The sequence below is a fragment of the Quercus lobata genome, unplaced genomic scaffold, assembly GCF_001633185.2.
Source record: "Quercus lobata isolate SW786 unplaced genomic scaffold, ValleyOak3.0 Primary Assembly Scq3eQI_1999, whole genome shotgun sequence".
NCBI classification, from domain to species: domain Eukaryota; kingdom Viridiplantae; phylum Streptophyta; class Magnoliopsida; order Fagales; family Fagaceae; genus Quercus; species Quercus lobata.
Genome location: NW_022154714.1, coordinates 31,953 through 58,826, shown reverse-complemented (window position 1 = coordinate 58,826; position 26,874 = coordinate 31,953). Strand labels below are relative to the sequence as shown.

The 26,874-nt window shown below is 35.9% G+C and overlaps 5 protein-coding genes across 10 annotated transcripts; 4 read left to right on the top strand and 1 right to left on the bottom strand.

Moving 5' to 3' along the window:
• Window positions 1-225: 225 nt before the first annotated feature.
• LOC115973066 (IAA-amino acid hydrolase ILR1-like) lies at window positions 226-4,565 on the top strand. The gene is made up of 6 exons (XM_031093308.1): window positions 226-244; window positions 325-685; window positions 2,989-3,118; window positions 3,203-3,517; window positions 3,931-4,059; window positions 4,146-4,565. Exons 1-6 carry the CDS (start codon window positions 226-228, stop codon window positions 4,563-4,565), a joined length of 1,374 nt encoding a protein of 457 aa, XP_030949168.1.
• A 1,323-nt stretch (window positions 4,566-5,888) lies between these two features.
• On the top strand, window positions 5,889-14,089 carry LOC115973057. 5 transcript variants are annotated; one of them, XM_031093298.1, is made up of 2 exons: window positions 5,889-6,187; window positions 14,004-14,089. In XM_031093298.1, exon 1 carries the CDS (start codon window positions 5,963-5,965, stop codon window positions 6,149-6,151), a length of 189 nt encoding a protein of 62 aa, XP_030949158.1. In that variant the 5' UTR covers window positions 5,889-5,962; the 3' UTR covers window positions 6,152-6,187; window positions 14,004-14,089. The 5 variants fall into 5 exon arrangements, with proteins under 5 accessions (XP_030949158.1, XP_030949159.1, XP_030949156.1 ...); XM_031093299.1 differs by lacking the exon at window positions 14,004-14,089 and adding an exon at window positions 12,718-12,800; XM_031093296.1 differs by lacking the exon at window positions 14,004-14,089 and adding an exon at window positions 10,889-10,975.
• On the top strand, window positions 11,434-15,606 carry LOC115973056 (IAA-amino acid hydrolase ILR1-like). The gene is made up of 6 exons (XM_031093293.1): window positions 11,434-11,596; window positions 12,749-13,051; window positions 14,004-14,129; window positions 14,231-14,545; window positions 14,894-15,022; window positions 15,105-15,606. Exons 1-6 carry the CDS (start codon window positions 11,456-11,458, stop codon window positions 15,525-15,527), a joined length of 1,437 nt encoding a protein of 478 aa, XP_030949153.1. The 5' UTR covers window positions 11,434-11,455; the 3' UTR covers window positions 15,528-15,606.
• Window positions 15,607-17,281: 1,675 nt separating this feature from the next.
• LOC115973063 (bifunctional nitrilase/nitrile hydratase NIT4B-like) lies at window positions 17,282-21,392 on the top strand. Of its 2 annotated transcripts, none has more exons than XM_031093304.1 (5): window positions 17,282-17,864; window positions 18,920-19,099; window positions 20,045-20,305; window positions 20,545-20,826; window positions 20,979-21,392. In XM_031093304.1, the coding sequence occupies exons 1-5, from the start codon at window positions 17,366-17,368 to the stop codon at window positions 21,122-21,124; spliced, it is 1,368 nt and encodes a 455-aa protein (XP_030949164.1). In that variant the 5' UTR covers window positions 17,282-17,365; the 3' UTR covers window positions 21,125-21,392. The 2 variants fall into 2 exon arrangements, with proteins under 2 accessions (XP_030949164.1, XP_030949163.1); XM_031093303.1 differs by having other exon boundaries at window positions 20,012-20,305.
• A 449-nt stretch (window positions 21,393-21,841) lies between these two features.
• On the bottom strand, window positions 21,842-24,707 carry LOC115973060 (uncharacterized protein At5g41620-like). The gene is made up of 3 exons (XM_031093301.1): window positions 23,975-24,707; window positions 23,779-23,898; window positions 21,842-23,698 (listed from the first exon to the last, which is right to left on the bottom strand). Exons 1-3 carry the CDS (start codon window positions 24,470-24,472, stop codon window positions 22,283-22,285), a joined length of 2,034 nt encoding a protein of 677 aa, XP_030949161.1. The 5' UTR covers window positions 24,473-24,707; the 3' UTR covers window positions 21,842-22,282.
• Between the last annotated feature and the right edge of the window lie 2,167 nt (window positions 24,708-26,874).

Genomic DNA, 26,874 nt, shown 5'->3' with positions numbered 1-26,874 from the left:
GTTACTATATAAGAGGAAGAAAAAATGATGCATGAAAAGTCGTTGTAATTGGTGGAACCAAATATTTCAATTCTCATACAAGAAGTTAATAAAAAGAGTAATGCTATGCAATTACACTTACTAATTTTTCACCATTTTTCATATACTTAATTAGCACGTAATTTTACTATAGAGGGTAGAAAACATTTTCAATCCAGAGAGAAACTTCTTAGTTCTTACTCACGCATGAGTACAAATTTGAGCTGTAATATAATTTCTTGTGATACTGACAGCTCTTTTAGTGGCAAAAGAAAGTTATTTAAATTTCCAACAATACTCCTCAAGTTACATTGCAAACAATGGATTTCATCACTCGGTGGTTGTTGCTATCAGCATTCTTATTCCAGTCCTGGGCATTGGAGGAGTTTGGTTATGGTTCAGAGCTGAAGTTTTTGAGTCAGGAGTTGTTGGAATCAGCGAGAAAGCCCGAGTTCTTTGAATGGATGAGAGGGTTAAGGAGAAGAATCCATGAGTACCCAGAGCTGGGGTTTGAGGAGCACAAGACGAGTGAACTCATTAGGACTGAGCTTGACAAGATGGGAGTCGAGTACAAATGGCCTGTTGCCAAGACTGGGGTGGTGGCTTCTATTGGGTCTGGAGAGAAACCGGTTTTCGCTCTCAGAGCCGACATGGATGCTCTCCCCTTACTGGTTCTCTCTCTTTTTCCCATGCATGTCACTTTTTTTTCCTTTTCTTTTCTATCTTTTTGTGTGGTCGACACCGATTAGTTTCTTGAGAATCGAAAACTTAATTGTTATTGAATTGTTGTTATTCCTCGCAACGGTGGAATCAGGAATTTTGAGTTAAGAGGGCTGAACTATTCTGTCAAGATAAACTCAAATAAAAAATAGACACTTCCAATAAAAAATAGACACTTCCTTAAAAAATTCACATGATATATTTGTGTGTAAGAAATCAATATCACAATGTTATAATTGAATTAAGTATCATATGAGTTTTTTTTTTTCCCTTGATAAAATCTTGAAAATAAGAAATTTCAACCAAATTGCATATATTATCAATCTTGAATGATTTGAACGCATTAATTGGATTTGAAATTGAGCTAAAAATTAGGGGTTCCACACTTCCACTATTTACTCACAAAACTTACTACCTACTTATTTCATTCTATTGCAATTGTATATCAACTCTAAACTCTCTTCTTTTAGGAAAAATTACTAAATTAATTGATCTTTAGGGGGGCCAACTCCTTTTTTTTTTTTTTTTTCATATAACCTTTAAATATTTATAAAATATACCTAAATTGTAAGAAAAAAAAATTAAAAATTTTGGAGGGGCCAAGGCACCCCCAAGCATACGTGTGGCTCCACCACTAATTCCTCGTATTATGTGTGGCTAATTCTAATTAGTAATCTTAAAATGACCCAAGGCATGGTTGTTATTGTTATTGTTGTTTTCAATTTGATTGGTGTGTTTATCAACCATGGAAAATTAGCCATTTACCAAAGTGCAATTGCATGATGACAAAATAATAGAAGGGAAAGCTCTAATTGCGAGCATAGTTACCAAAAAAAGTTTCTTTTCTTTTTTATAGGAACTTTTTGGCCTTTGTTTTTTTTGTCCGAAAATGATAGAACTTTTTGGCCTTTGCTGAATGGACAATCTTGTTGATTATAAGTTTTAGAATTGAAGTTGTCATACATAGGTAAGCCGAACTACTCACAAGGAAGGGGGTTTATTAAAAATCCTTCTATAGTATGTATAACTAATGAACATTTTAGTTCATCAAAAAAAAAAAATAATAATAATAATAATGAACATTTTAAAGAATAAGGGTAAAAGAAAAAATTTTAAGTTCCCTCCTCCAAAATATTTAAGTCAGTCCAAAGATGCTCTTAAAAAGTTACATATTTTAAACCCTATAATTTAAGAAATGTATCAAATTAAATATTCTAAAACCAAAAGTAACAAATTAGGCATTTAAGTTTTAAAATGAAAAAATTAAACTTCAACCTATTATTTTTGAGGTTCAATATAGGTTGAGAATTTAATTTGTTACTTTGGAAACCTTAGATTTAATTTATTACTTATGAAAATAAAGAGTTTAGTTTGTAACTTTTTAATACATCATGTTTTAAATTGCTACTTTTGAAACTATAAGGTTTAATTTGTTACAAGTGAATTTTCCCTAAAAAGGCAAGGTTTTTTTTCCTCTTGATTTCATTTTTTATTGTAAAAATTGCTATTTGTGCATCTATTAAAGTTTTGCATCATACATATCTTATAATATATAATAGAAGACAATTTGATCAATAATTTGTACTGAAATTGAAAATTTTAGAATTTCACTATAGAAATTATAAGAGATGAATTTTATTTTATATAAAAAAAAAAAAAAAAATTCTCCTTAAGCATAATTTTTACAAGAGCTACCAACTTCTTTTTTTATTTTATATTTTTGAACATGTCTAATATCAAACAATAAATCTTTTGTATAATCAATGGCTTATCATTTTATATTTTTGTATCAAAACTCAACCCCCAAATAGAAAGTCCTGGCTCCACCCTTGGTCATACAAGTGCTTTTCTGATTCACTGGCTTAACTTTAGTATTTGTATCATAACACAGGAAAAAGAATAAGAAAAGCTTTCAGTACAAATAAAGGTGATGCTTTTACATTAAGCCACAAGGGAAAAGCGGTATATGCCAAGCAATGATTCACTTGAATTTTCAATCTTTCACCATGATAGTAAAACAACAGCCTATAATGCAGTGTGTTTAAAGGAGAAGAATATCTTTAGCTTAAAGAGCTTAGCTAAGAACTTTATAGCTCAATTGGTATTCCCGCTATTTCCAACAAACGCCCATTGTCAGAGCACGTACTAATCATTTCCTTGTTGTTATTTGATGATGCACTTAGTGCAGCTATTGTTTAATTATATGCTCTAATATATGTGTCTAATCCATGAAATCAACATTACCATTTGGATGGAATTAGTAGATTGGGACCACAAGAGCAAGATCAAAGGTAAGATGCACGCCTGTGGTCATGATTCCCATGTAGCAATGCTACTTGGAGCAGCTAAGTTACTCCAGAGCAAAAGAGATGAATTGAAGGTAATTCTAATCTCCCGCAATCATCAGCAACAATAACAATAACAAAGAAGTTTTGTTCCTTTGCTTAAGCCAATTTTTTTTCAGGGAACTGTGAAACTAGTTTTCCAGCCTGGAGAAGAGGGTTATGCTGGTGCTTACCACATGCTGCAAGATGCTGCTCTAAATGACATCGATGCCATCTCGACTATACATGTTTATCCAACATTTTCTACTGGTGTCATTGCCTCACGTCCTGGTTCGATTCTTGCTGGTGCTGGGATCTTCACAATCACGATTCAAGGGAAAGGTGGACATGCTGCAGGCCCTCATGAGACTAGAGACCCAATTCTCGCAGCAGCCTTCTCAATCCTTGCTCTCCAACAGATTGTATCTCGAGAAACCAATCCTCTAGAGTCCAAGGTAATAAGGCTGTTTATCCATAATTAAAGTGGTAGAATAATGGTTAAATTCACAATTTTCTAATAATTTAAGCTTTTGGACTGACAGTAATTAATCAATCATGGTATCTGAATAAGTGTTAATAAATTCGAATCTTATGTCCATTCTTACTCCCATGTAAAAAGTAAAAATTTATTCTAATTTGATCATATTAGATCATTTCACATTCATATTCCATCCATTTCTAATCAAATTTTCTGAAACTAAATCTCTAATTAAATCAAGTTTGTCTGATATTGCCACCAATTCTGTTTGAATCAAATTTTCAGGGTTCATGACTTGAACTGATCCATTGACAGCAATAGCCTGCAGTGCCACGTTCCTATCAACAATATAAAACCAATAAATTTGATCCATTCTTTTGAATCATATAGGTGGTTTCCATTGGGTTCTTAAATGGAGGTCAAACACACAATGTAATACCAGAGACCGTGAAGTTTGGAGGAACTTTCAGAAGCTTGACCACTGAAGGTCTCTCCTACATTAAGGATAGGATCAAAGAGGTAAAACATGCATTCACTGTTTGACCTTCATAATTTTCTGTCATTACCACTCAAGTAGTAGATAACTAGGCATAATCTACTTACAGGTTATAGAGACACAAGCAGCTGTACATAGATGTAGTGCCATGGTGGACTTCATGGAGGACAGCGGACACAAGCATTATCCAGTAATGGTAAATGATGAAGCACTATATGAACATGTGAAGGAGGTTGGTGAGATCCTACTTGGGAAACCCAATGTGCAGCTTTTCCCATTGCCCATGGGATCTGAGGATTTCAGCTTTTTCTCACAGAAAACAGCTGCTGCAATTTTTGTGATTGGGATCAAGAATGAGACTCTGAAGTCAGATCTGCCTTTGCACTCCCCTTACTTTTTTATTGATGAAGAGGTTCTTCCAATAGGAGCAGCACTTAATGCTGCTGTGGCAACCTCATACTTAAATAAACATGTTGAGTCTTCCAAAAATCATGGGCTTGTTTCCACTTCTTCAGAGGAAGAACTCTAGAACACATTACTGGATGAATGTAAACAAGCAAAATAATGGCAATAAAACAATAATAGCAGCAATAAATGTCTGTTTATCATCGTATCACAAATTGTAGATAGACATCTAGGATTGCAACCCTTTTCAGAACAAGGTATAGCCACATCAAGAAAAAATTAATGAGGAAAAAAAACAATGTTGACAAAAACTATATATTTTTTAACAAATATATAAATTATAACTTTTGCCACAAAATATTACGATAATGTTATTTTGTGAAGTGTTTATCACACAATAAGTTAGTTGTGTATGTCTTTTTGTAATGTTGTGATACCTAATTTTTTTTGTTTTCATCAATGCATATATTTTTAATGAGTAATGTGTAATGAATTACAAGCTTTACTTGGATTATATGTGTTCCATGTAATAGCAAAATAATGATCAATTGAACCCAAAAAAAAAAAAAAAAAAAAAAAATTTAGGTTTCTTTTCCTGGCACTTCAAAGATTTTTTTTGGGGGGGGGGGGGGGAGGTTTTGCCCTAGTCCATCTCTTTTGTAATAACAATAGGTCATTGTAGGGGTGTGTATAGGTCAACTATGCAAACTGAATAATCCAACTTAACCTGATCTTCTTGAGTTGAGAAATTCCTAACCCAACCCAATCTATGGTAGCTTTAAAAGCCAAACTAAATGGGTTGAGTTAGGTTAAATTGTGCCATCAAGTTGGAATGATTGTGTCAAGCCTAATAAAAAAATTTTGAGTTTTCATTCAACTATTTAACCTCATTATTCAACAAATGATTACAATGTGAAAAATTGAGCGTACTATTCTAATCTTATCAAAACTAAGTTTCAAAGTACAAAATAATTCAAACTAATAAATTCTAAAATACATATATTTTTTAAATCTTTCTCAAAAACATATATTTTTAAAATTAGTATATAGAATTGAGTCAAGTTATTTAAGTTGAAAAACTTGCCAACTCAAGTCCAATCCAACCCAAGTTTCAAAAAAATTTACAACCCAACCCACGCAAAACCAACCCAAGTCATCGTATTCATCAAGTTAAGTCAGATTAAGTTAATGAGTTGAATACACATCTCTCTCTCTCTCTCTCTCTATATATATATATATATAATATACACTAAAAAAAAACCCTAAGACCAAAAAAACTTCTTTTTTTAATTTCTTTTTTGGAAAGAAGACCCAAAAAAAAAAAAAAAAAAAACTCAAATTCTAAAGAAAACAGTAATGAGATTTAGGTTAGCAATTAGCATTGAGCTAAACACGGCCCAGTCCAAGGTCCAAAATCAAATGATCACAAACCTCGTACAGTTCCAACACTTGGGACTTTAAAAGCCCATCTCTCCTCAACCAACCAAACAGTTCTCCGAATTCACAAAAAACAGTGCAGATATGGTGCTGTGGTCATATCCACCAACGCCGAGACAGCTAGGCGTGACGGTCTGCTTCTTCGTCACCGGCGCTTCACTCTTGGCGGCTGGGATTCACCTCTCTTACGCCAACGTAGGACCCCAACAAGCTCGTGCCAAAGCCCGAAGCGATTTCGTCAAACAGAGCCTCAGGAAGCTTCTCGACGACTAGCTTAATTTGTTACTATTAACAACCACCACGCTCTTGGTAAACATTTCTGTCAATTTTTGCACTGTGAAGTATTGATTAATATAGCCTGCCAAAACACATTTGTACTCTTTTTTTAGGCAAAAATATCATTTTGGTACATACAATTTGGTCATGTCATTTTAAACTTAATTGGCTCTAAGTTGTCTGGGAGTTGAAAATAGCATGACTGTTTTCACTGCTATCAAATGTAAGGACCAAATTGATGGTGACCCACCAAGCTTTTCAAGTTGAAAATAACATGACGAAATTGATTGTTACTAAAAACCAAATTTCCAGAGACCCCAAAATGTAGTGTTTTTTAGGCAAACACATTTGTAGTTGAGAATGTTGGGAAAGTTCAGTTTATATATGGAATAAATTTGGGGTTTACTTGATGAAAATAGTTGAGGCCTCAACAATAACATGTTGTGTTTTTGACTTTCTGGTGGCAATTTTAGCTGTGAACAATTCTAATATACCTTTGTGCCTTTTGAAGGTACTATGCTCATAGCCATATAATTTGAAATGTTTTAATCTCCATCATTTCTTGAAGAATATAAAGAAAACGATAAATCTAGTTACACAAAAAATTTCATAGGTTTTTTCAGAATTGCTAATAACTGTTACGATTAGATTAGTTAATGCAGGAGCATAACCAAAAGTTATTTCAATATTTCATTTTAGATTTTCTGTGGATAATTTCAGATTGTAACGTAATTATTTGTTTAGTTTGGATTGATATTTGAGTTTGGTTAGGATTAGTTGTTCATCATTATCCTTTGTTTAGGATTATCGGATTAGTATTTGAAATTGTTTAGGATTATCAAATTAGTATTTGAAATTGTTTAGGATTTGTTTAGGAGAGTTTATCCTTATTTTTGTGATTCCTAAAAGCTGCATATAAAGCTCTGGATGATTTCTTTTGTATTCACAAACTATGATTATTATTATTATTATTATTATTATTATTATTGAGATTATTTGCAAAGATTGCATTGTGTTTGTTTGTTGGTGAATCCAAACACCTTAGGTGGGAAGCCTAAGGTCTACGGTGGGACTAATCTAGGTGGGAATCCTAGGTTGTCCTACATCAACTTGGTATCAGAGCTCAACCCGATCACCCCCTTTCAACAACCCAAAACCACGTCTGACTAGCCCAAACCCACACCGACCAGGGGTACAACCCACAATCATCAACACTCCAAGCATGTCTCACAAGATCTTTGCAATTACCACCAATCAAGCCATCTCTGCTCAGAAACAAAGAAGCCAAATTCCACCACAAAAGCCACAAAACCTGTACTCCCACCATTCTTCCCAATGCAAGGCTCTGAAACTTAGAACCCTATTCCCTTCAAAACAAAATCAATAACCCGTCACAGCAACTCTCTCACCAGTCACCCCAAACCCATTTTCGATCCAACCCATACAAAACCACAGATTCAGATCTGCAAAACCCACACTGCCAGGTCTGAAATACAAGAAGCCATCACCAATCTCTCCATGCCGCTACTCGCAAGCACCGATCTCCACCTTTGAGCACTGATGACAGCCATAATGAGTCCATGCTGCCTCTTCTCCGACAAATCCAGCGCTGCCCTCCATGATATTTTTTCTCTGTGTTACCTGTTTAGTTTCCTCTGAAGCCTTAGTTTCTTTTAGCTTAATTTTCCGTCTCTAGTGTTTTAAGTTGTAGTTTTTCTTGAATATTGTCATTTAAAAAAAAAAATAGTCAAAAGCAGAACATTCCAGCAGATACATGAGGAGTCCATAGTCCTCCTCTTTTGCTTCAGCCAAGTGACCCATGTCCAGGGCAGCACCAGGTCACTAAACCAGCCCAATCAAGGTCCAACACTTATTGCTCTAGCCGTGGGAATCATGTCCACTAAATGTTCATTTCAAATTGTTGAAAATCTATTCCTGTGACTCATGGTAGTCTTAGAAGCGCCAATATTTGATGGACGACCAGATCCATGGACCCTCATCAATTGGCTAGATGAGATGGATCAATTCTTTGATCAAATATGTCTGCCAGATGCCAATAAGGTTAGGTTTGCCAGCTTGAAATTGAGAATTAGAGCTAGAGACTTTTGGCATAGTAGTATCGAGAATCATCGCAAAGGAAGGAGCTAGCCTGCCATAACTGATTGGAATGAAATGAAACAAATACTTAGAGAGAAATATGTTCATCAACCTCAATCCTCTTAGGGGAATTTTCTACACCACAAAGATAGTATTCAAAAAGAAAATACCTCATCCTTCCGTCAAGAACTCATCGCCATAGCTCAAGACTTAAGAAAAATAATAAAGGTTTTGCTAGACTCTTCTGCTTAGAAAAAGGATGCTCAGGTTCCACGAAAGACTAATGTTGAAAAGGAGGTACAAGTGCCAATAGATGATGTATCAACATTCATGCAGCAAGAAGAACCTATTATAGAGTCTACACAAGAAGAGAAATTTCAACAAGTGAGAGAAGATTTAGAGGGTGCACTTGATGTGGAGGTTGATTCTGATGAACGTGCTACTGAGCCCTTCATGATCCATGAGGTTGATGAAGTCCAAAAGGTTGATACTATGATTCAAGATAAAATTGTGCATGTTCAACACATTGATTTTGTGTTTCCAGAGGAGCTCTATGGTGTCGTGGAATTGAAGGTTATTCTACTCTCAATGCTTCCTAGGGTGATTTCTAATTTGAAGGAAGTAGTACACACCAAAGTCATCACCACAAAACTTGAGGTCGAGTTTTCTTAAACCAGGGGAATATATAATGCAGGAGCATAACCAAAAGTTATTTCAAAATTTCATTTTAAATTTTTCGTGGATAATTTCAGATTGTTATGGAGTTATTTGTTTAGTTTGGATTGATATTTGAGTTTGGTTAGGATTAGTTGTTCATCATTATCCTTTGTTTAGGATTATCAGATTAGTATTTGAAATTGTTTAAGATTTGTTTAGGAGAGTTTATCCTTATCTTTGTGATTTCTAGAAGCTGCATATAAATCTCTAGATGATTTCTTTTGTATTCACAAATTATGATTATTATTGAGATTATTTGCAAAGATTTCATTGTGTTTGTTTGGTGGTGAATTCAAACACCTTAGGTGGGAAGCCTAAGGTCTACGGTGGGACTAATCTAGGTGGGAAGCCTAGGTTGTCCTACATCATTAGTACATAGTAAAAGTGATGTTAATGGTGATGTTAGATACTGTATTTGCAAGACAAGGTACATAGTCCTACTAGCTAGGATCACATTAGGATAAGGCTAGGTTTCTTATAAATGATCTCTAATGCATAGCATTGTATAATCAATATCAATTTAGTGTTTGCTCCCTATTTACAGGTGGATCCATATGAAATTGATAATCACAACTTACCATCTTAGCAAGTTGTGAAAAAATTGTTAGGAAAATTTGTGTCTCAAGCATTGCTTTAAGCAAAAGGCTGAGATTAAAATCATAGTGGGTATGTTACTCATAGCTACCATAGAAGAACTCTCTTAGCTGTTATCTCATATCTCCTTGCTTGAGTTTTAGCATAATCCCTGAGGTTCTCGGCTTACAGAAAAAGGACAACTTAAGAAGTACTTTATTGCATTGTTATGGGTTTTGACTCTTTTGAGTGTCAAAGTTGAGGCAGGATGGAGGTCCTAAATGGGAAATTTTTGGGCTTCACCTACTTTTGTGTGATTGAATAAGTTCATGGCTTCAGAATATTGTACGTAATATTTGAATTCAAAACATAAATAAAATTGAAGCATTACTTTAAAACATTCTCAACTAAACTGGTTTTTCCATCTGTTTGCAAGCTTTTTAAACACATAGATCCTATGGTTAATTTTGACAGTGTCTTGATTGTTTTGATAAGTCATTTTTCTTTTGAATTTCGTAATGTTTAGATGGTAAAGTGCAAGTGCTAAGCATGGCAATAGGAATGCTATGGGAATGCCAGGAATGATTAAGGAAAACCCACTGAGAGCGCGAGGAATGTAGCAGATTTATGGCATGAGCAAGATGCTTCCTTAAAATAGTTTTTGAGGCTGTTTCTGAGAGGATTGGTCCGATTGAATTTGCTTTTGGACGATATCATCTCACAAGCACAAAAACAAAGCTCCTTTATAAGGGTGAAAACATATTGTTAGTGCCATCATTGTAGCAAGTGTTTGGATGCTTTTCTAAACCTCCTAGAAAAATTGATGTGTTTTGTGAAGCTTATGTAATTTCTAGGCTAAATTACATTTTTGGCACATAAAGTTTGGGACTATTTTCACTTTGTTTCTTTACTTTCAAAATTTTCATTTTGCCCTTTGTTATTTGTTTTCATATTGACCCTGTTGTCTATTTCCATTAGTACTATGATCGTCCATAATATGTTTTTCTGCTTACAACAATAAAATTCGTATATTTTAGATCTAGTATTTCATGAAATAGGTACAAGGCTTTTGGCAGTTAAAGGACCATTTGATTCAATTCCATTCTCAATAATAATAATAATAATAATAATAATAATAGGGCAAAAGTTAGGTGTTGTTCCTTAGGTTTTCCTTTTAAAATTATGTCATGTTCATAAGATGAAAGTGTATTTTTTTAGGTAAGTAGCCACATAGCTAAATTTTAAAAGGGTAACCTAAGAAACAATACTTAAAGTACTATAACTAAGTTTTGTCCATAATAATAATATATGTCCCTCCTGAATAATATTGTCCTACTTATGACCTAGTTAAGCATATTTGACTTTGGAAGTAACCTCTTCAAGCTTTGGAAGTAACCTCTTGGCAAGAATGTGCAAGATATCATTTTCCGACTGGTGACAATAAAGAAATTTTCTTGGAGGATATGTAAGTAAGATTGTGACCTGGACAACGTGATTGTTGGCACGAGTTTTCTTCTCTGTTATAAGCACCCATTGCTTCATTGTATTCGTAGGTTTGCTACAAAGAGCAGGGCACCATATTTGTTCTTTTCATTGGTATTAAAAACAAAAAACTTCTGGCGGGCTCTATATTTGGCTTAAAGTACCTGTGGCACTGGTGTGCAGCATGTTTTTCTCGGGGAACTAGGAAGAAAGTACAAGTCTGTGTTGGCATTGTCTATCTAGTCTACGCTGCAATTAAGAGCTTATGTCCTATTTCTAAGGGTCGCTGAATATACACAACTTTGGTCTTTTTACCGAGGCCCACTGTGATGACCACTGCGTTAACTAGATCATGGTTCATCACATTGGATGTATACAGCTTGGAAGTCATTTCTTGCGTGAAGATTTTTCTACTCCACCAATTTGTTGAAGATGATATCATGTTTGGACATATTTGATGATGGCAACTGCATAGCTCAGTTTGGAAGTGACCGTTACTTTGTGATGAATCATTTTCAGAAGAAACGTTTTCCCTCACTGTCCTTTCTAGATTCCAGCATATCCTCTAGTATGGTACGATTTTCAAGCTTTTGTCCTTTCAGAATTTTCATCCTTATTGACACGTAAATAAGAAAACATACATTTAATCTTAACTAACATGCAACACTTGGGATGTGTTTGTTTGGAAGTGAAATATGGTTGATGGAAAACTTTGAAGAGAAAATGAGAAGAAAAATTTTTTTGTAGTGTATTTGATTGGGTGGGAAAGAAGGAAAATAAATGGTAGGATTCACGTGTTTTCTTCTCGGATTAACCAAAAAGTTTTCTCCTCAAAATGAAGAGAAAACTTACGAGAGAAATTAGACATTATTTTTAGACAAAAATACCCTCTTCTTCACACTTTTTTTTTCTTTTTTTTTTTATTGGACAGGCTTGTCCAGTGCTCATATTCTTTTCTTTTCTTTTCTTTTTTCTTTTGCTTTCTTTTGTGTTTTCTTCTGCTTCTTTCTTTTTTTAATTGGGCAAGCTTGTCCAGTGCTCATATTCTTTTCTTTTCTTTTTTTAGCTTTTTTTTTTTTTTTTTTTTTTTTTTGGTTTAGATGTGATGTTTTTTTTCTGGACATGCTTTTTTTTTTTTAATAAATTTAGGTAATTGATTTTTTTTAGTTGTTTATCACTTTTTTGGTTTTACTTGGGTGTCATTTTTTAACAAGGGTATATACATAAATTTATACAAACTCACTTTTTTCATTCTCCTCTTTTCCAATCCCAATCAAATAAAGAGGAGGCAAATTAAAATCTTTTTTATCCTTCTACTTTTTCATCCTTTTACTATTTTCTATTCTTTCACTTTTCCACCCCATCAACCAAATGAACCGTTAACTTTTTCTCAAAAAAAAAAAAAACAAAAGCAAAAACAAATTTCTCATCTACATGATTAGCAGTTTAGCAAGTAATTTACAGAGGAGGGCAGACAAAACAGTTCCAACCCAGTAAAACTGCTTTTTTTTTAAGAATAATACTCAGCAAAAAGAGAGAGAGAGAAGTGCTTACTCACGCATGAGTACAAATTTGAGCTTCAATAATTTCGTATGTGACCCACACGTGAGTTCTTTTAGTGGCAAATGAAAGTTATTATATAAATTTCCAACGAATACTTCTCAACAAACATTGCAAACAATGGATTTGTCAAGGTGGTTGTTACTATCAGCATTCTTGTTCCAGTCTTGGGCATTGGAGGAGGCTGGTTATGGTTCGGAGCTAAAGTTGTTGAGTCAGGAGTTGTTGGAATCGGCGAGAAAGCCCGAGTTCTTTGAATGGATGAGAGGGTTAAGGAGAAGAATCCATGAGTACCCAGAGCTGGGATTTGAGGAACACAGGACAAGTGAGCTCATCAGAACTGAGCTTGACAAGATGGGAGTGGAATACAAGTGGCCTGTTGCCAAGACTGGAGTGGTGGCTTCTATTGGGTCTGGGGGTAAACCAGTTTTTGCTCTTAGAGCTGACATGGATGCTCTCCCCTTGCAGGTTCTCTCTCCCTCTCCCATTTCACTTTTTTTTCATTTCTTTTCTATCTCCTTGCTTTTACTTGTGATCGATCTTGATTACCCTGTTGAGAATTTAAAACTCACCTAAGACTTGGTTGTTATTGCTTTTGTTCACATGTCACATGTAGCTGTCCTTAGGCGTGTTTCTCAACCTTGCAATGAGCCATTTACCAAACTCTGATTGCACGCTGACAAATAAAAGAAGGAAAAACTCTAATTGCATAGTTAGCAACTTTTTGGCATTTGTTGAGTGCACAATTTTGTTGTAAAAGTTTTGGTTTTGAAGTTGTCAAACAAGTATTATTGTGATTCACTGGCTTAACTTTAGTATTCATGTATTCAAGACTGGGAGAATAAGATTAGCTTGCACTACTTTATTGATAATGGGGATGCTTTTACATTAAGCCATAAGGCAAAGCGTGCATACCAAGCAGTGATTCACTTGCCTTGGATTCTTAATCTTTCACTACGATAGTGAAACAAACAGCATCATATGCAATGTCTTTAAGGGAGAAGAATATTTTTAGCTTAAGAAGCTTAGGGAACCACTGACCACAAATTTAGGTAGATCACTGTTTAGAGGTCGGGTTGACTCCATTTCCTGGTTAGACTTAGCAGGACTTGGATTAGAGAGGAGTTTTGTCTTACGAAGTTATGAGGTGGCAACTCTGATTAACCTTCTCTGTGACACACACTTGTCCCATTATGGATTTTGAACAAAAGCCCCTAGATATCATGATTCATGAAGGACCAAAACCATATGAACTCGCTCCTTGCTTTGGTTAATTGGAGCTGGCTAGCCCATTGTTGGGGCACTTATACTAAACGTTTCCATATAATTATTTGATGATGCCATTATGTGCAGCTATTAATTTAACCAACTGATCTATTATGTGTCTTATCCATGAAATCAACATATTACCATTTGAAAGGAATTAGTAGACTGGGACCACAAGAGCAAGATCAAAGACAAGATGCATGCCTGTGGTCATGATTCCCATGTAGCAATGCTACTTGGAGCAGCCAAGTTACTCCAGAGCAAAAGAGATGAATTGAAGGTAATTCTAATATCTTGCAATCATAAGCAACAATAACAATAACGAAGAATTTTTTTTCCCTACTTTCGTGGTTGCTAATTGATTAAGCCAATGTTTATCAGGGAACTGTGAAACTAGTTTTCCAGCCTGGAGAAGAGAGTTATGCCAGTGCTTACCATATGTTGCAAGATACTGCTCTAAATGACATCTATGCCATCTTGAGTATACATGTTTTACCATCATTTTCCACTGGTGTCATTGCCTCCAGTCCTGGACCAATTCTTGCTGGTGCTGGGCTCTTCTCAGTCACAATTCAAGGGAAAGGTGGACACGCAGCTGCCCCTCATGAGACTAAAGACCCGATTCTCGCAGCAGCCTTCTCAATCCTTGCCCTCCAACAGATTGTATCTCGAGAAACCGATCCTCTACAGTCCAGGGTATTATATGGTTCCCTTTATCTATAATCAAAATGGTAGAATAACAATTAAATTCACAATTTTTTAAGAAGTTTAGTTTTTGGGACAAACAGTAAATTATTGCATTACATAACAAGTGGTACTGAGTTCTTAGCTTATCTCCACTCTGTCTCCTAATTAAAAAATATAAATTTATTCTAATTTAATCAATCAAATTTGTCTGATATTGCCACCTATATGTTAGAATCAAACTTGGAGATCTCATGTCTTGAACCAAATTCTAATGATTGACAACAATAGCCTGTAGTACCACATTCTTATCAACAATAGAGAACCAATAAATTTGATCCATTCTTTTAAATCATATAGGTGGTTTCTGTTGGATTCATAAATGGAGGTCAAAGACACGATGTAATACCAGAGACAGTGAAGTTTGGAGGAACTTTCAGGAGCTTGACCACTGAAGGTCTCGCCTACATTAAGGAAAGGATCAAAGAGGTGAAACACTCATTATTTGACCTTTACAATTTTCTGTCATTACCACTCAAGTAGTAGATAACCATGCATAATCCACTTACAGGTTATAGAAACACAAGCAGATGTGCATAGATGCAGTGCCATGGTGGACTTCATGGAGGATAGCAGACACATGCCTCATCCAGTGATGGTAAATGATGAAGCACTGTATGAACATGTGAAGAAGGTTGGTGAGAGCCTACTTGGGAAACCCAATGTTCAGCTTCTCCCAGTGACCATGGGAGCAGAGGATTTCAGCTTTTTCACACAAAAAGCAGCTGCTGCAATTTTTGTGATTGGGATACAAAATGAGACTCAGAAGTCAAATCAGCCATTGCACTCCCCTTACTTTTTTATTGATGAAGAGGCTCTTCCAATAGGTGCAGCACTTAATGCTGCTGTGGCAACCTCATACTTAAAAAACCATGTTGTTGAGACTTCCAAGAAACATGGGTTTGTTTCTACTTCTCCAAATGAAGAACTCTAGGACACATCAATGTACGAAGGCAAACATGCATGATAATGATAATATAATAATAATAGTAATAAATGTGTGGTTATCATTATATCACAAATCCTAACTAAACATTAATGGCCTGTTTGGAAGTTTAGAGATGGAGGAGAGTAAAGGAGAGTAGAGGGGAATGGTTCCCCTCCACCTTGTTTAGATGTTTTTAAAATTAGTAAGAGGGAAAGGAGTAATTAACCCTTCTCCTTGTTTAGATGTTTTAAAAATTAAGATGGAGAGGAGAGGAAATGATTAAAATAGACAAATTTATCTTTATTTGAAAATGAACTTGCAACATTGGTCTATTATTAATTTAGAAAGGGTAAATTGAGAAATTTATCTAGTTAATAATTTATTTACTCTACTCTCCTTCCAAATCTCTTCAATTTAGGGGAATTAAAAATGAAGAATTAGAGGTGGTTGAAACCCCTCCAAACTTCTCCCCTCCTTTCTTAAAAAACTTCCAAATAAGGTAATTGAATTACTCTCCCTCTCTCTACTCTACTCCCCTTCCTTTTTTAAACTTCCAAACTTAGGATTGCAATCCTTTTCTTATGAGGTAAAATTACATCAAACATAAACAGAGGAAAAATAATAATATTGAAATTTTATTTCTTCAAACTTTAAAGAACTAACCTGTCCAACACCCAAGATTATAGTAGGGTCTGGCTACTGGCTAGCCCAAAAAAACAAAGGCATAAGTATTAGCTGCAAGCCTGCAGCAACATCCCATGCGTATGTTCACCTTTCTTTTTCTTTTTCTTTTTTCGGTAGAAAAATTTTATATGAACAATACCTTTGGCAGGCTCTATATTTGGCTTACCAAATTCAAATTTTGTATTTGTAACTTGTAAGTGATGCCTTTTAAACTAGTGTGCAACATGTTCGAACAGTCTCAAGGAAAAAGGTTGAAATTACAAGTCGTTTCAGGCTAAAATAGCCCACTTCAGTCCCATTTTGTCCAATTCGGTCCAATTCATTATATTTGGTCCACTTCGATCCACTTCTGTCTATTCGGACCACCTCAGTCCTATTGGGTCCATTCGGTTTTATTCGGTCTACTTCAGTCTATTTCGGTCCACCTTAGTCCAATTCGCTCCAATTTGGTCCATTCAGTCCATTTCTATCCACTCGGTCCATTTGGTCCCATTTAGTCTAATTTGGTCTACTTTGGTTCACTTTTGTCTATTTTGATCCATTTCAGTCTATTTGGTCCATCTTAGTTTAATTCAGTCCCCTTTAATCCATTCAGTTTATTTCGGTCCACCTTAATCCATTCAATCTATTTTCGGTCTATTAAATCTACTATTCGGTTCACTTTGATCAACAGAATCAACACCTTTCATATATTGTTGCACATGGAAAATGCTTAATGCTAAAATATATAATTCGCTATATAGAAACAATAATTATCAAAACATATCAATAACTATCATAAAGTAAATTACATTCAAAGAATCCAAACTAGATTCTACTGCCCTCCAACTTCGTTCCAAATGTCTTTTTAATTAACCTATAATTTAATGTCATACATAGTAAAGTTTTTGGGAATATTTCTACTAAAAAAAAATTGATGAACTGGGAAAATCAATGTCATACTCATACTCATACATAATAATCTTTTTTTTTTTTGTAAAAACTAAAAAGTTTTTTTTTTTTTTTTTAAGAACAATAAAAAGTGGTGGTAAAAGGTAAAAAGTAGTAATAAAAGCTGACAAGCTCAAAACTGAAACGCACAGTGAGTAGAGAGTACCATAAATCCTCCTCTTCTCACTTCTCACTTTCTCCGCATTCAAACAACATTGGCAAATGAATCTATGGAGTTTGAAGAGTCGGTACAACTAGTCTTACAACCCCAACGCAACGTTGAGGATGACAACCTTAACGCACCTGATTCACAGATTATCATTCAACAACAGCAACAGCAACAGGAACAAAAACAGCTAAAACGTCGTCGTTGCACTAAAGACCGACACACCAAAGTAGATGGGCGACACAGGCGGGTCCGGATACCCATTACCTGTTGCCCCGGAATCTTCCGACTGACTGAGGAGTTGGGTCACCGCTCCGATGGCCAGACCATCCAGTGGCTGCTCAGTCAGGTTCGACCTGACCTTGTTCTTTCTGGCCGTAACTCGGGCTCGTCGAACTCAGTCCCACCGAGTTTAACTTTACCCAAGTCCAAGTACATGCCTGTGAAAAAGGAGGAAGATGGGTTGGTGGAGCACAAGGCCTTGACTCTTTCCCCTAGACCCACTGTGAGAGCCACTGTGGTTCAGGCTTCTACAGTGTTCTATGATACCCCAGCAACTTTGGGTAACTCTCTCTCACTCACTTCGGTTTGTTTTATTTTTGGGTTTTTTTTTTTTGTTTTGTTGTTTTGTTCTTGTTTGGTTGCTGGGAAAATGTTGGCTTCTACGGTTTTTTATGATACACCAGCATCTTGGTCTGTATCTTTAGATTTTCTAGAATTTTTATCATGTGGGACCTGAACTTTTTCAAAGAGAATGATTTGAAAGATTCTGATTGCTCTTTTTTTATGTCCCACCACCGGATGTGGTATATGGTCCAACCTAATGTTCTTGTCTTTATCACATTTCCCACATGGCTTTTAAAAAAAATTTATTTAAAAAAAAAAAAAAAATTTGTAACTTTGGGTGTTGTTCTTCAATTTTTTGGGATGATTTTAACTCACAATGAATATGGAAAACATTGAAAAAAAACAAGTATAGGAAGATTTGTTAACCTTTTTTGGGGTTGTTTTAAGGGATTCATACATGAAAATTAGATAGTGTCATGAAATTGGCTTCTTCTTCTTTTTTTCATCTTCTACTGAATTATTTACACTGCATTGGAGAGAGCATGAATTTGCTTTAGATTAATAGTCAAGCTATGAGGCTAGAAGAATGGATATATGGGCCCTTGTTTTTGGTTAAAGAATGCACTTTCTGGTCCACAAGCAGTTGGAGATTGTCTCTAGCCTTACTGTGTATATATATATATATATATATATATTTTTTTTTTTTTTTTTTTAATGTCCTGATCATGGGTTTTCTTGTATTTGCTTTGCTATCAAGGGGGCAATATAATGGTATTTCATGATTACAATGATTTTCATATCGCTGAACACAATTTTTATGCTTTAGTTTACCTTCATTTGATTAAAGTAGGGAAACAGTGACATTCTAGTGTGATCTAAATAAATCTAGTTCTATGTCTTTTTATGTGTTGTCTGAATTTTTTATTACGGTTTAAGATGGCAAAAGTCATGGCTAAATGGTGCTTTTGAGGAGTCTATCTGCTAAAAAGTTTAGTTACATTATTTTCCTGTTCTTGCTACCATTAAATCATTGTCCTGTTCTTGTGAGCAGATAAGGCAGAGAGACTGATTGCCGGTACAGCTGCATATGGCTCACAAATAGTTGTGTTTCCAGAAGCATTTGTTGGTGGTTATCCACATGCAGTGATGTTTGAGGGTTTAACAGATACCCATCTAACCTGGGAAAACAAGCAGTTCCAAATGTACTTTGCCTCAGCTATTGATGTGCCAGGTGCAATCCCTTTTTATGAAAATGAAATTGTTGCCTTTGGCACAAAGTTTACATGCCAAATATATTTTTGCATGAGATATGCGACTCTTAGTGTACATTTCTGAACTGCTGCCAGTAAGTTGCCCTGTACAAATGTGCTTAAGCATGTGTTCAGGCAGCTAACCCATGAAATTTGTGGAATTTAGAGTACACAGTATCCTCCTGGTTAGTGGTTACACTATATATCTATCTTGTTTTGTTCATTTGTTTTCTACCATATATGTCAATGTCTCTCTCTCTCTCTCTCTCTGTGACACAAACTCACTCCTGTGCACTTAGATCAATAAATAATCTCTTTCATTTCTTTGAAGCTTGAGGAGACCTCATGAAGGTAGATTTTAGAGTATGTTAGCTTTGCTTTTCTCCTACTTCAAGTGTAGTTCCTACACTAAAAGCCTCGTTGCAATAATTTTTTTGAACAAAGTACAATTGCAGTTCTCTTACCACATATTGATGATTATCATGTGAGAAACTACAAACTGAATTGAGAAAAGATTGAGTTGCAAGGCATCCAAATTAAGGGAAACAGATGGAACATACGTGCATTGATGCTAAAACTAAGGCCATTTCATGTCTATTTTCACGAGGTAGTCTTGTTTCAATAAAATTATTTTTACCTTAAAAAAATTTATTGATGCTAAATCTAAATTTTTTACATAAACTAAGTTTGTGTCTACTGTCTACCCAAAAAAGAATCAGTTGTGCTGCCAGTTGCTAATAGAGGCTGAACAACTTTATGCCTAGTCAATATTTCAAGCTTCAAGCTATACTATTACTCACTCTATTACATTATCTTGTAACTCATAGAAATCACTAGTAAATGTAGGTCTATTCTTGCTGTGGCTATATTTATACTGTAATTTGTTTATACAGGTCCTGAGGTTGACAGGCTTGCTAAAATCTCAGGTAAATATAAAGTTCACTTGGTGATGGGAGTAGTTGAGAGAGTGGGATACTCACTCTTTAGTGCCATTCTATTTTTTGATTCCTTGGGCCGATATCTTGGAAAACATCGAAAGGTAATGCCTTTGGCATCAGAATGTGCAGTGTGGTGGTCGGGAGAGAAATCATCACTGAATATATATGAGACTCCAATTGGAAAAATAAGTGGCCTTATCTGCTGGGACAATAGAATGCCTTCTCTAAGAACTCAATTATATTCTAAAGGTATACCTTTTGCCGTTTTTATCTGCTGCTTTGCCATAGTTACTTATTAAGAGAACACCTAGTGTTATTAATGCCTTCTCTACTGTGAAACAACTGGCTGTCTCAGTCAGTTGTTTCTCTAAGGTTTAAACTGGGTTGTTGTTCTGTGTTCCCTTTCTTTATATAATTTATATTCAAGAGCCTCCTTACACACCATAGTTCTTCACTCTTTTGTTTAATCCTCCTGCCACCACATGTAGGCATTGAAATATATTGTGCGCCTACAGCCGAAGCAAGGGAGATATGGCGAGCATCAATGACCCATATTGCCCTAGAAGGTGGCTGCTTTGTTCTATCTGCAAACCAATTCTGCAGAAGGAAAGACTATCTGCAGTCACCAGAATGTTTTTCTGGAGATTCAAATGGGAATACATCCATGGATACAATCATATGTGCTGGAGGTAGTGTTATTATATCACCATCTGGGACCATTCTGGCAGGACCTAATTACCAAGGGGAATCCCTCATCTCAGCTGATCTAGGTAAGAATTTATACTTCTGACTTTTACATGTTTGGGAACGGCCATTTTTGGTACGGCCAAATCTGAAAAGTATATGCATTTTTTCCTTGAGGATAGATTGACCAAACCTATCTCTCAAATCTGATAAAATCCTTTCACACTTGATGTTCCAGATCTTGGAGAGATTGTTCGAGCAAAGCTAGATTTTAGTGGAATTGGGCATAATATTGGACAAAACTGTGTCAATCAGATTTCAGATATACCCGATCCAATTCAGTACAAAACTGCAGTGAAATCTGAAGTTTTTGATGAGCTGTGATGGTGACATAGTTGTGTAGAAAAATTGAGTTACTGGAATTAACTTCTAGTCTTCCTCATGCCAAACAGCTAATTTACTCTTTTGTATACCTTTTGTAATGTTTAGAAGATGTACAAAGGTTGGCTAGCGGTCACCATTTGTCAAATTACGTTTGAAGAATCAAACATGTTGTATAATTGCTTCTTGGGCAATTTTGGTGTTTAAACTTAAGAGTACGCCCGGGGAATGTATTATCTTTCACAGTTTAATGAATATGTTTAGTCCTATATTTTTCCGGCTTTCAACTTTTTCGATTTTGACCTTTGTAGGTTTCTTTCAAAAAATAAAGGATTTTTTTTTTACCCCTATAAATCTCAGTAGTTCTACTCAAAGATACTGGTTCATACTGGTTCCCCAGATATTGTCGTGCTTTTAACTCCTTCAGAGTATAATAACATTGCTCATTAGGCATTTCATCCAAGACTAATATAGTTTAAGCATAATTCAAAAAGGTCCATTTTCGATGCCCTTCAATCCTCAAAGGGGAGCGAAACAAAAATACATCTCTTCAGCGGTATTGTGAATACTGGTTCCTTGTATCCTAGAAAAGGCTGTGAATCCATCTCTCAGGTGGCATTCATAAATACTGGGTTTTACTTGGGTTATGAGATATGGCAGTGCTCTTACTCTTTCTAGTATGATAATAAACTAATAACAATGTTCATGTTCATCCAGAAATAATAAAACTTTAGCATATAATTCAAAAAAGTCAGATATAGATACCCTTCAAGGTGGACGAGAAATATTACAAATAGCCGCGAGTACACAATACTCCTAGCATACTCTGTCCCAGTAATACTAGAAGTATTTGTATTTAAGAGAAACTTCGCTTAATTAGTACAACTTTCTACAAAAAGAAAAACTATAGACACAAATATTCCTACAAACAGACAACATTCTAATGCAAACTGAGCTTGCTGCAACTTGAGCTGCTATGAGGGATAGCAACCTTAAATCAACAAAAAGACACCTTTCACCATCTGTTAAGTTTTCTCCGATTGGCTTTGCAAGTAAGCGCTTCCTCCAAACTAGTCCCTTCTGCATTCAGCATCCATCGTCATAGGTCCAGTGCCGGTGGAGAATGCAAGCAAAAGCATTGGTTCACAAACAGAGTGATTTTCACCGCCTGGATTTCCTTGCATTGTGGCCTACACCTCCGGTTTCTGCTAGCCTCGACTTCAAACCACCCTGCGCCATAGCTGTTCTCTCCTGAGCTGCATTGACAAGATCACGGGAAGGCCAAGGCGGCCCCATTTGTCGTGTTGGACTAGCACTAACTCTGGGGGAAACCATCCCAGAATTAGACAACATTTGGTCCCTTAGACCCTTTACTGATTTATATCCCTGCATCAATTCATCTGCATACCCTTTTCCCTGAGATTGCTTTTCAATCTCCAACAATCTCCCCCAATCTAACCTATCCGAATTATGGAGTTCAACCCCATCAGATATACTCCTTTGCAAAGTAGTGCTTCTCCTCGGTGCTCTCCCAGAGGTAGACTTCCTTCCTCTGGTTTCTTCTTCCTCAATTTGAGCCATTCTTGGATCATGACCAAATCCGGAATTATGATTCCACTTATAGCTCTTGTTATGGTTGTCCATATTCAACTCTATCGAATGAAGATCACTTTCAGCTGAGACTTGTTCACACTCTTCTCCATCTTCCACTACTTCTCCTCCATCCTCATCTTTTTCGTCACTTGAATTATAGGAACTAAAGCGAGTTCTACTTAACAATGCAGCAATGTCATCATCATTCCTTTGATGATGACTTACAGAATTCCGCCCTCCTCTCTCTTTCCCTCTTTTAGTCCCCAAAAAAGCTTCGAGTTGATTTCTCAACTTATCAACTGCCGAATTCTTCTCCTCAACCTGATGTTTCGCCTCAGCCAGTTTCATTTGAACTTTCCCCTCTCTCAAAACATCAGCTAATTGCATCATCTCCCTCTCCTCCTCAACCTCTTTACGAGTTTTCTTCACTTCCTCCTCCACTTGAGCTATATTATCTTCCCCAACATCCCTAGCTAATTCATCACATACTTGTTCCACAATCTCTCTCGCTCTCTTCTCACTCTCCAATTCCTTCACAACCTTAACAAGAGACGCCTTCGTCTCCGCCAATTCCCTCCCGAGCTTCTTATTCAAGCTCTCCAACCGTCTCCTCAACTTCCTCTCCATCTCAAGCTCACCCGCCACAGACTCAATCGCGGCCTCCACAATTTCCTGCTCTTTACTCTCCCACGCCGCCTTCTCCTCCGCAAAACACTTGATCAAGTAACTTATCTCGCTCTGATCCGACCTCTGATCCTGGATTAGCTGATTCACCTGCAACCTAGCCCTCTCCAACTCGGCATGTAAGGCCGAGATAAGCGACATACTAGTCGAAGGCCGATCTTCATGGCCCCAAACTCGATTGATAATCTTGAGTAGCTCTTTCGATGTGGTTAAAGCATTACTAACATCCTTCAAACGCGTTTTCACTCCAACTGTCGATGTACATGCGCTCGGAGTTTGAGCTCGAGATCTAGTTTCAATCTGCTTCACCAAAAAAAAGTTCAAATAAAATAAATAAATTCGCTAATATTTCAAAGTAATCCGAAGAAATTTGATTGTACCTCCATTAAACTAGCATTGCTGAGAGCATCGAAGCCGTTGTGGTGATCCGTGAGCCTAAGTCTCTGAGAAATCGACGGCGTTTGTCTCCGACGACTTCCAGTTCCAGACCGATCCATTCTCTACAAAACGCAGCGTTTAATAGCAAAATTTTTCAAAAAGAAGCAAAAGAATCTACAGGAGAAGAAGATCGCGAACCTCAGAAACGGGACTGTGAGACGGATCGGACAAATGCGGCGGCAGAGAGCCGGAGTGCATGGACCGAGCGATTCTCTCTCTACCTCTGATCGCTTCCTTCCTTCTCATCCGCCGCTCGTCGGAGCTCTCTCTGACGCTCGGGCTCGGCGACGGAATCTCATTCATCTCCCAAAGCGTCGCCGCCAGCTTCCTCGCCGAGACGGGCGGCGGCGGCGGCTGCTGCGATTGGTTCTGATGCTGATGCTTGGTTCTGAGGCCGCTCGGTTTGGGCGAGTCCAAGGCACCGCGCAATGCAGAAGCAGGAGATCGAGACGAGCTCATGAGCCTCCATGTAGGCACGGGCGTAGTGGATCCGCCTCTCTTCCCAACAAGTATCGCTCTCTTGAACCTGTAGTTTTGCAGTATCGACGAAGACGAAGACGCCGACGACGTGCAGCCTCGCTTTCTGATCTTTCCAGGTATCAAATCCACCCCACCTCCTCTGTTTTGTCTTGGCATTATCACTTTCTTTCGATCAGAAACTTCTAGATCATACTACTAAACGCACAGTTTAAAATAAAGAAAGAAAGATGTTAGCTCTTTCCCTAGATGAGTTTCTGAGTTTGAGTTTGAGTTTGAGTTTGAGAGAGCACTGATGGATTCCACTACTGCTGCTAGAAGATTTTTTCGATCAGTGCAGACTGTAAGCTTTTCTTTTCTTTTCCATGGGGCGTAATTGTAAAGTGCGTAAAGGAAAAGGAAAGGTGTAGGAATCAGAAGCGGTGTGATTCATGTGAGTGCGGACACGTGTCAATAAAGGAGTGGTTGAAAGGGGATGAATTTTGTGAGGTGGTTGTGGTTATAATGGAATTGAGAGACCGTCTGATATTAATTCAGAGGGAAGAGATTCGGCGACAGCGTGGCTTTTGAAAATTTTTATGTGAAGAGTAGTAGTAGTAACTAGTAACTAGTAACTAGTAATAGCGAAAATTCGGTGGATTTGGGATGGCCCCCTGAATTCAAACTAGGCTTTGTTTAGGAGCTAGGCTTGAATGAGAAGTCCAACCAAAAATTTTTAGTTGTTCAGTCAAATCACTGCCGTAGCTATTATTATTATAATTACAATAGATTCTTAGGGTAAGTTAAATGAGGAAAATATGGGATTTGTAATTATGATTTTTTTTAAAGAAAATCATTTTAGAATATACACACGCTACTTCATGTTTTTTTTTTTTTTTTTTTTTTTTTTTTTAAGAAACTAGACCCAGGGGCCAAATAATAAAAAAAACAGGAAGTTACAGAACATCCCTTGAAGCAAGGAGTGCTAAATCATCAGGGAGAGAGTCCAGCCAAACCTGTAACTCGTTACCTGATTTAGATCGTCTAGCAAGGAAATGAGCAACAGAGTTGCTTACACGCTTAATACTTCATGTTATTTTGTTCATTAAGAAAGAAAATGAAAATGTATGACCAATTACTTGTAAGAGCTTCTCCAAAAAAAAAAAAAAAACTTGTAAGAGCATTTACATTCGGTAATGCAAAAGAAAGAAGCACTTTGCATTACTAAATAATATCTCGTAATATTCTCTTACCACCGTTTTTAATTTTTTTTTATTCTTTCTATATGTTTTGTGAGATTAAAGTAATTAAGGGTGGGATAAAATAAATTAAATAATAGTAGTGTTTAAAACATGCACAACCACTGCGCACCTTTGGTGCGATAGTCACTCTATAAGTATAAATACTTGTGATGTGTGGGGGGCAAGTGTCAGGGTTCAAGTCTCTAAGAGAGAATTTACACACATATACACTTAGATTAGGTTAGAATAGAAATTCTATCCTATAAAAAAAATAAAAAAAGACATGCACATTATTAGAGTGGACATCTATTTTTATATGTTATTATAGCAAAATGTAGAAATTTAAACAATGTTGCATTATTGGGTGTGAGAATCTTTTTGTGGATTTGATACTATAGTAAAATCTAAAAAAACAGAGTTTTGCTACAAACTTATTACAATGAGGTTTGTAGTCAAGTTTTGTCCAATTTAAAATGGATAAAAATGCATTTTACATCACCGAATGCTAATACTCTAACATGGTAAAGTTTTGAGAAATTATATATCTACAACATTTTTACAACAAATTCTAAGTGGCAGATTGTTACTAGTTGTTATTGTTGGGGCAAAAAAGTAATCTTAGTGTTAGTTTCAAATTTGAACCAATAACAACTAACCACCTGTGATTTGTTGTAAAAATATTGTAGATGTAGCATCTCTCTAAGGTTTTAGCTAAAATTAAATCTTGAATTAGTTTGAATTTTTGGTAAGAAAATCTAGATGGACTAAGGAAAGTGATTCTTTCGATTTGAAGGAGATCCATTTCATGATTAGGACTAAATTTTACAAATATGAAAATGTACTACCAATTATTTTCAATTAGATTTTTATACTTAAATTAATTTTCAGTTTTCATTTTTCTTCTAAAAATAATAATTTTAAGTTTTAGTAAGAAAATCTAAATGGGTTAAGAAAAATGATTATTTTTTCATTTGAAATTGACTAATTTCATGATTTGGGTTAAATTTTACAAACTTGAGGGTATACAAATTATAACGTTATTTTAAATGACATGACAATGTGTGTATTGCTAGATCTACATAGTTCTAGCTATATAAGATGTAAAATTAAGTTTACCAAAAAAAATATGTAAAATTAATAATTAAGTTTTGGATATAATTTTCCTACAAATTAATTTATAACATCTGAATATAAATTATAAGAAGGATAAAATTTAGCTAAAAAATTAGTTGTAGCTTTAAACTACAACATTACTCAATATCTTTTTATTGGATATGAATTTTGATAAATCCACCATTGAATTACATCTTTTTTTTATATCCTCTATACTTGCAAAATTTA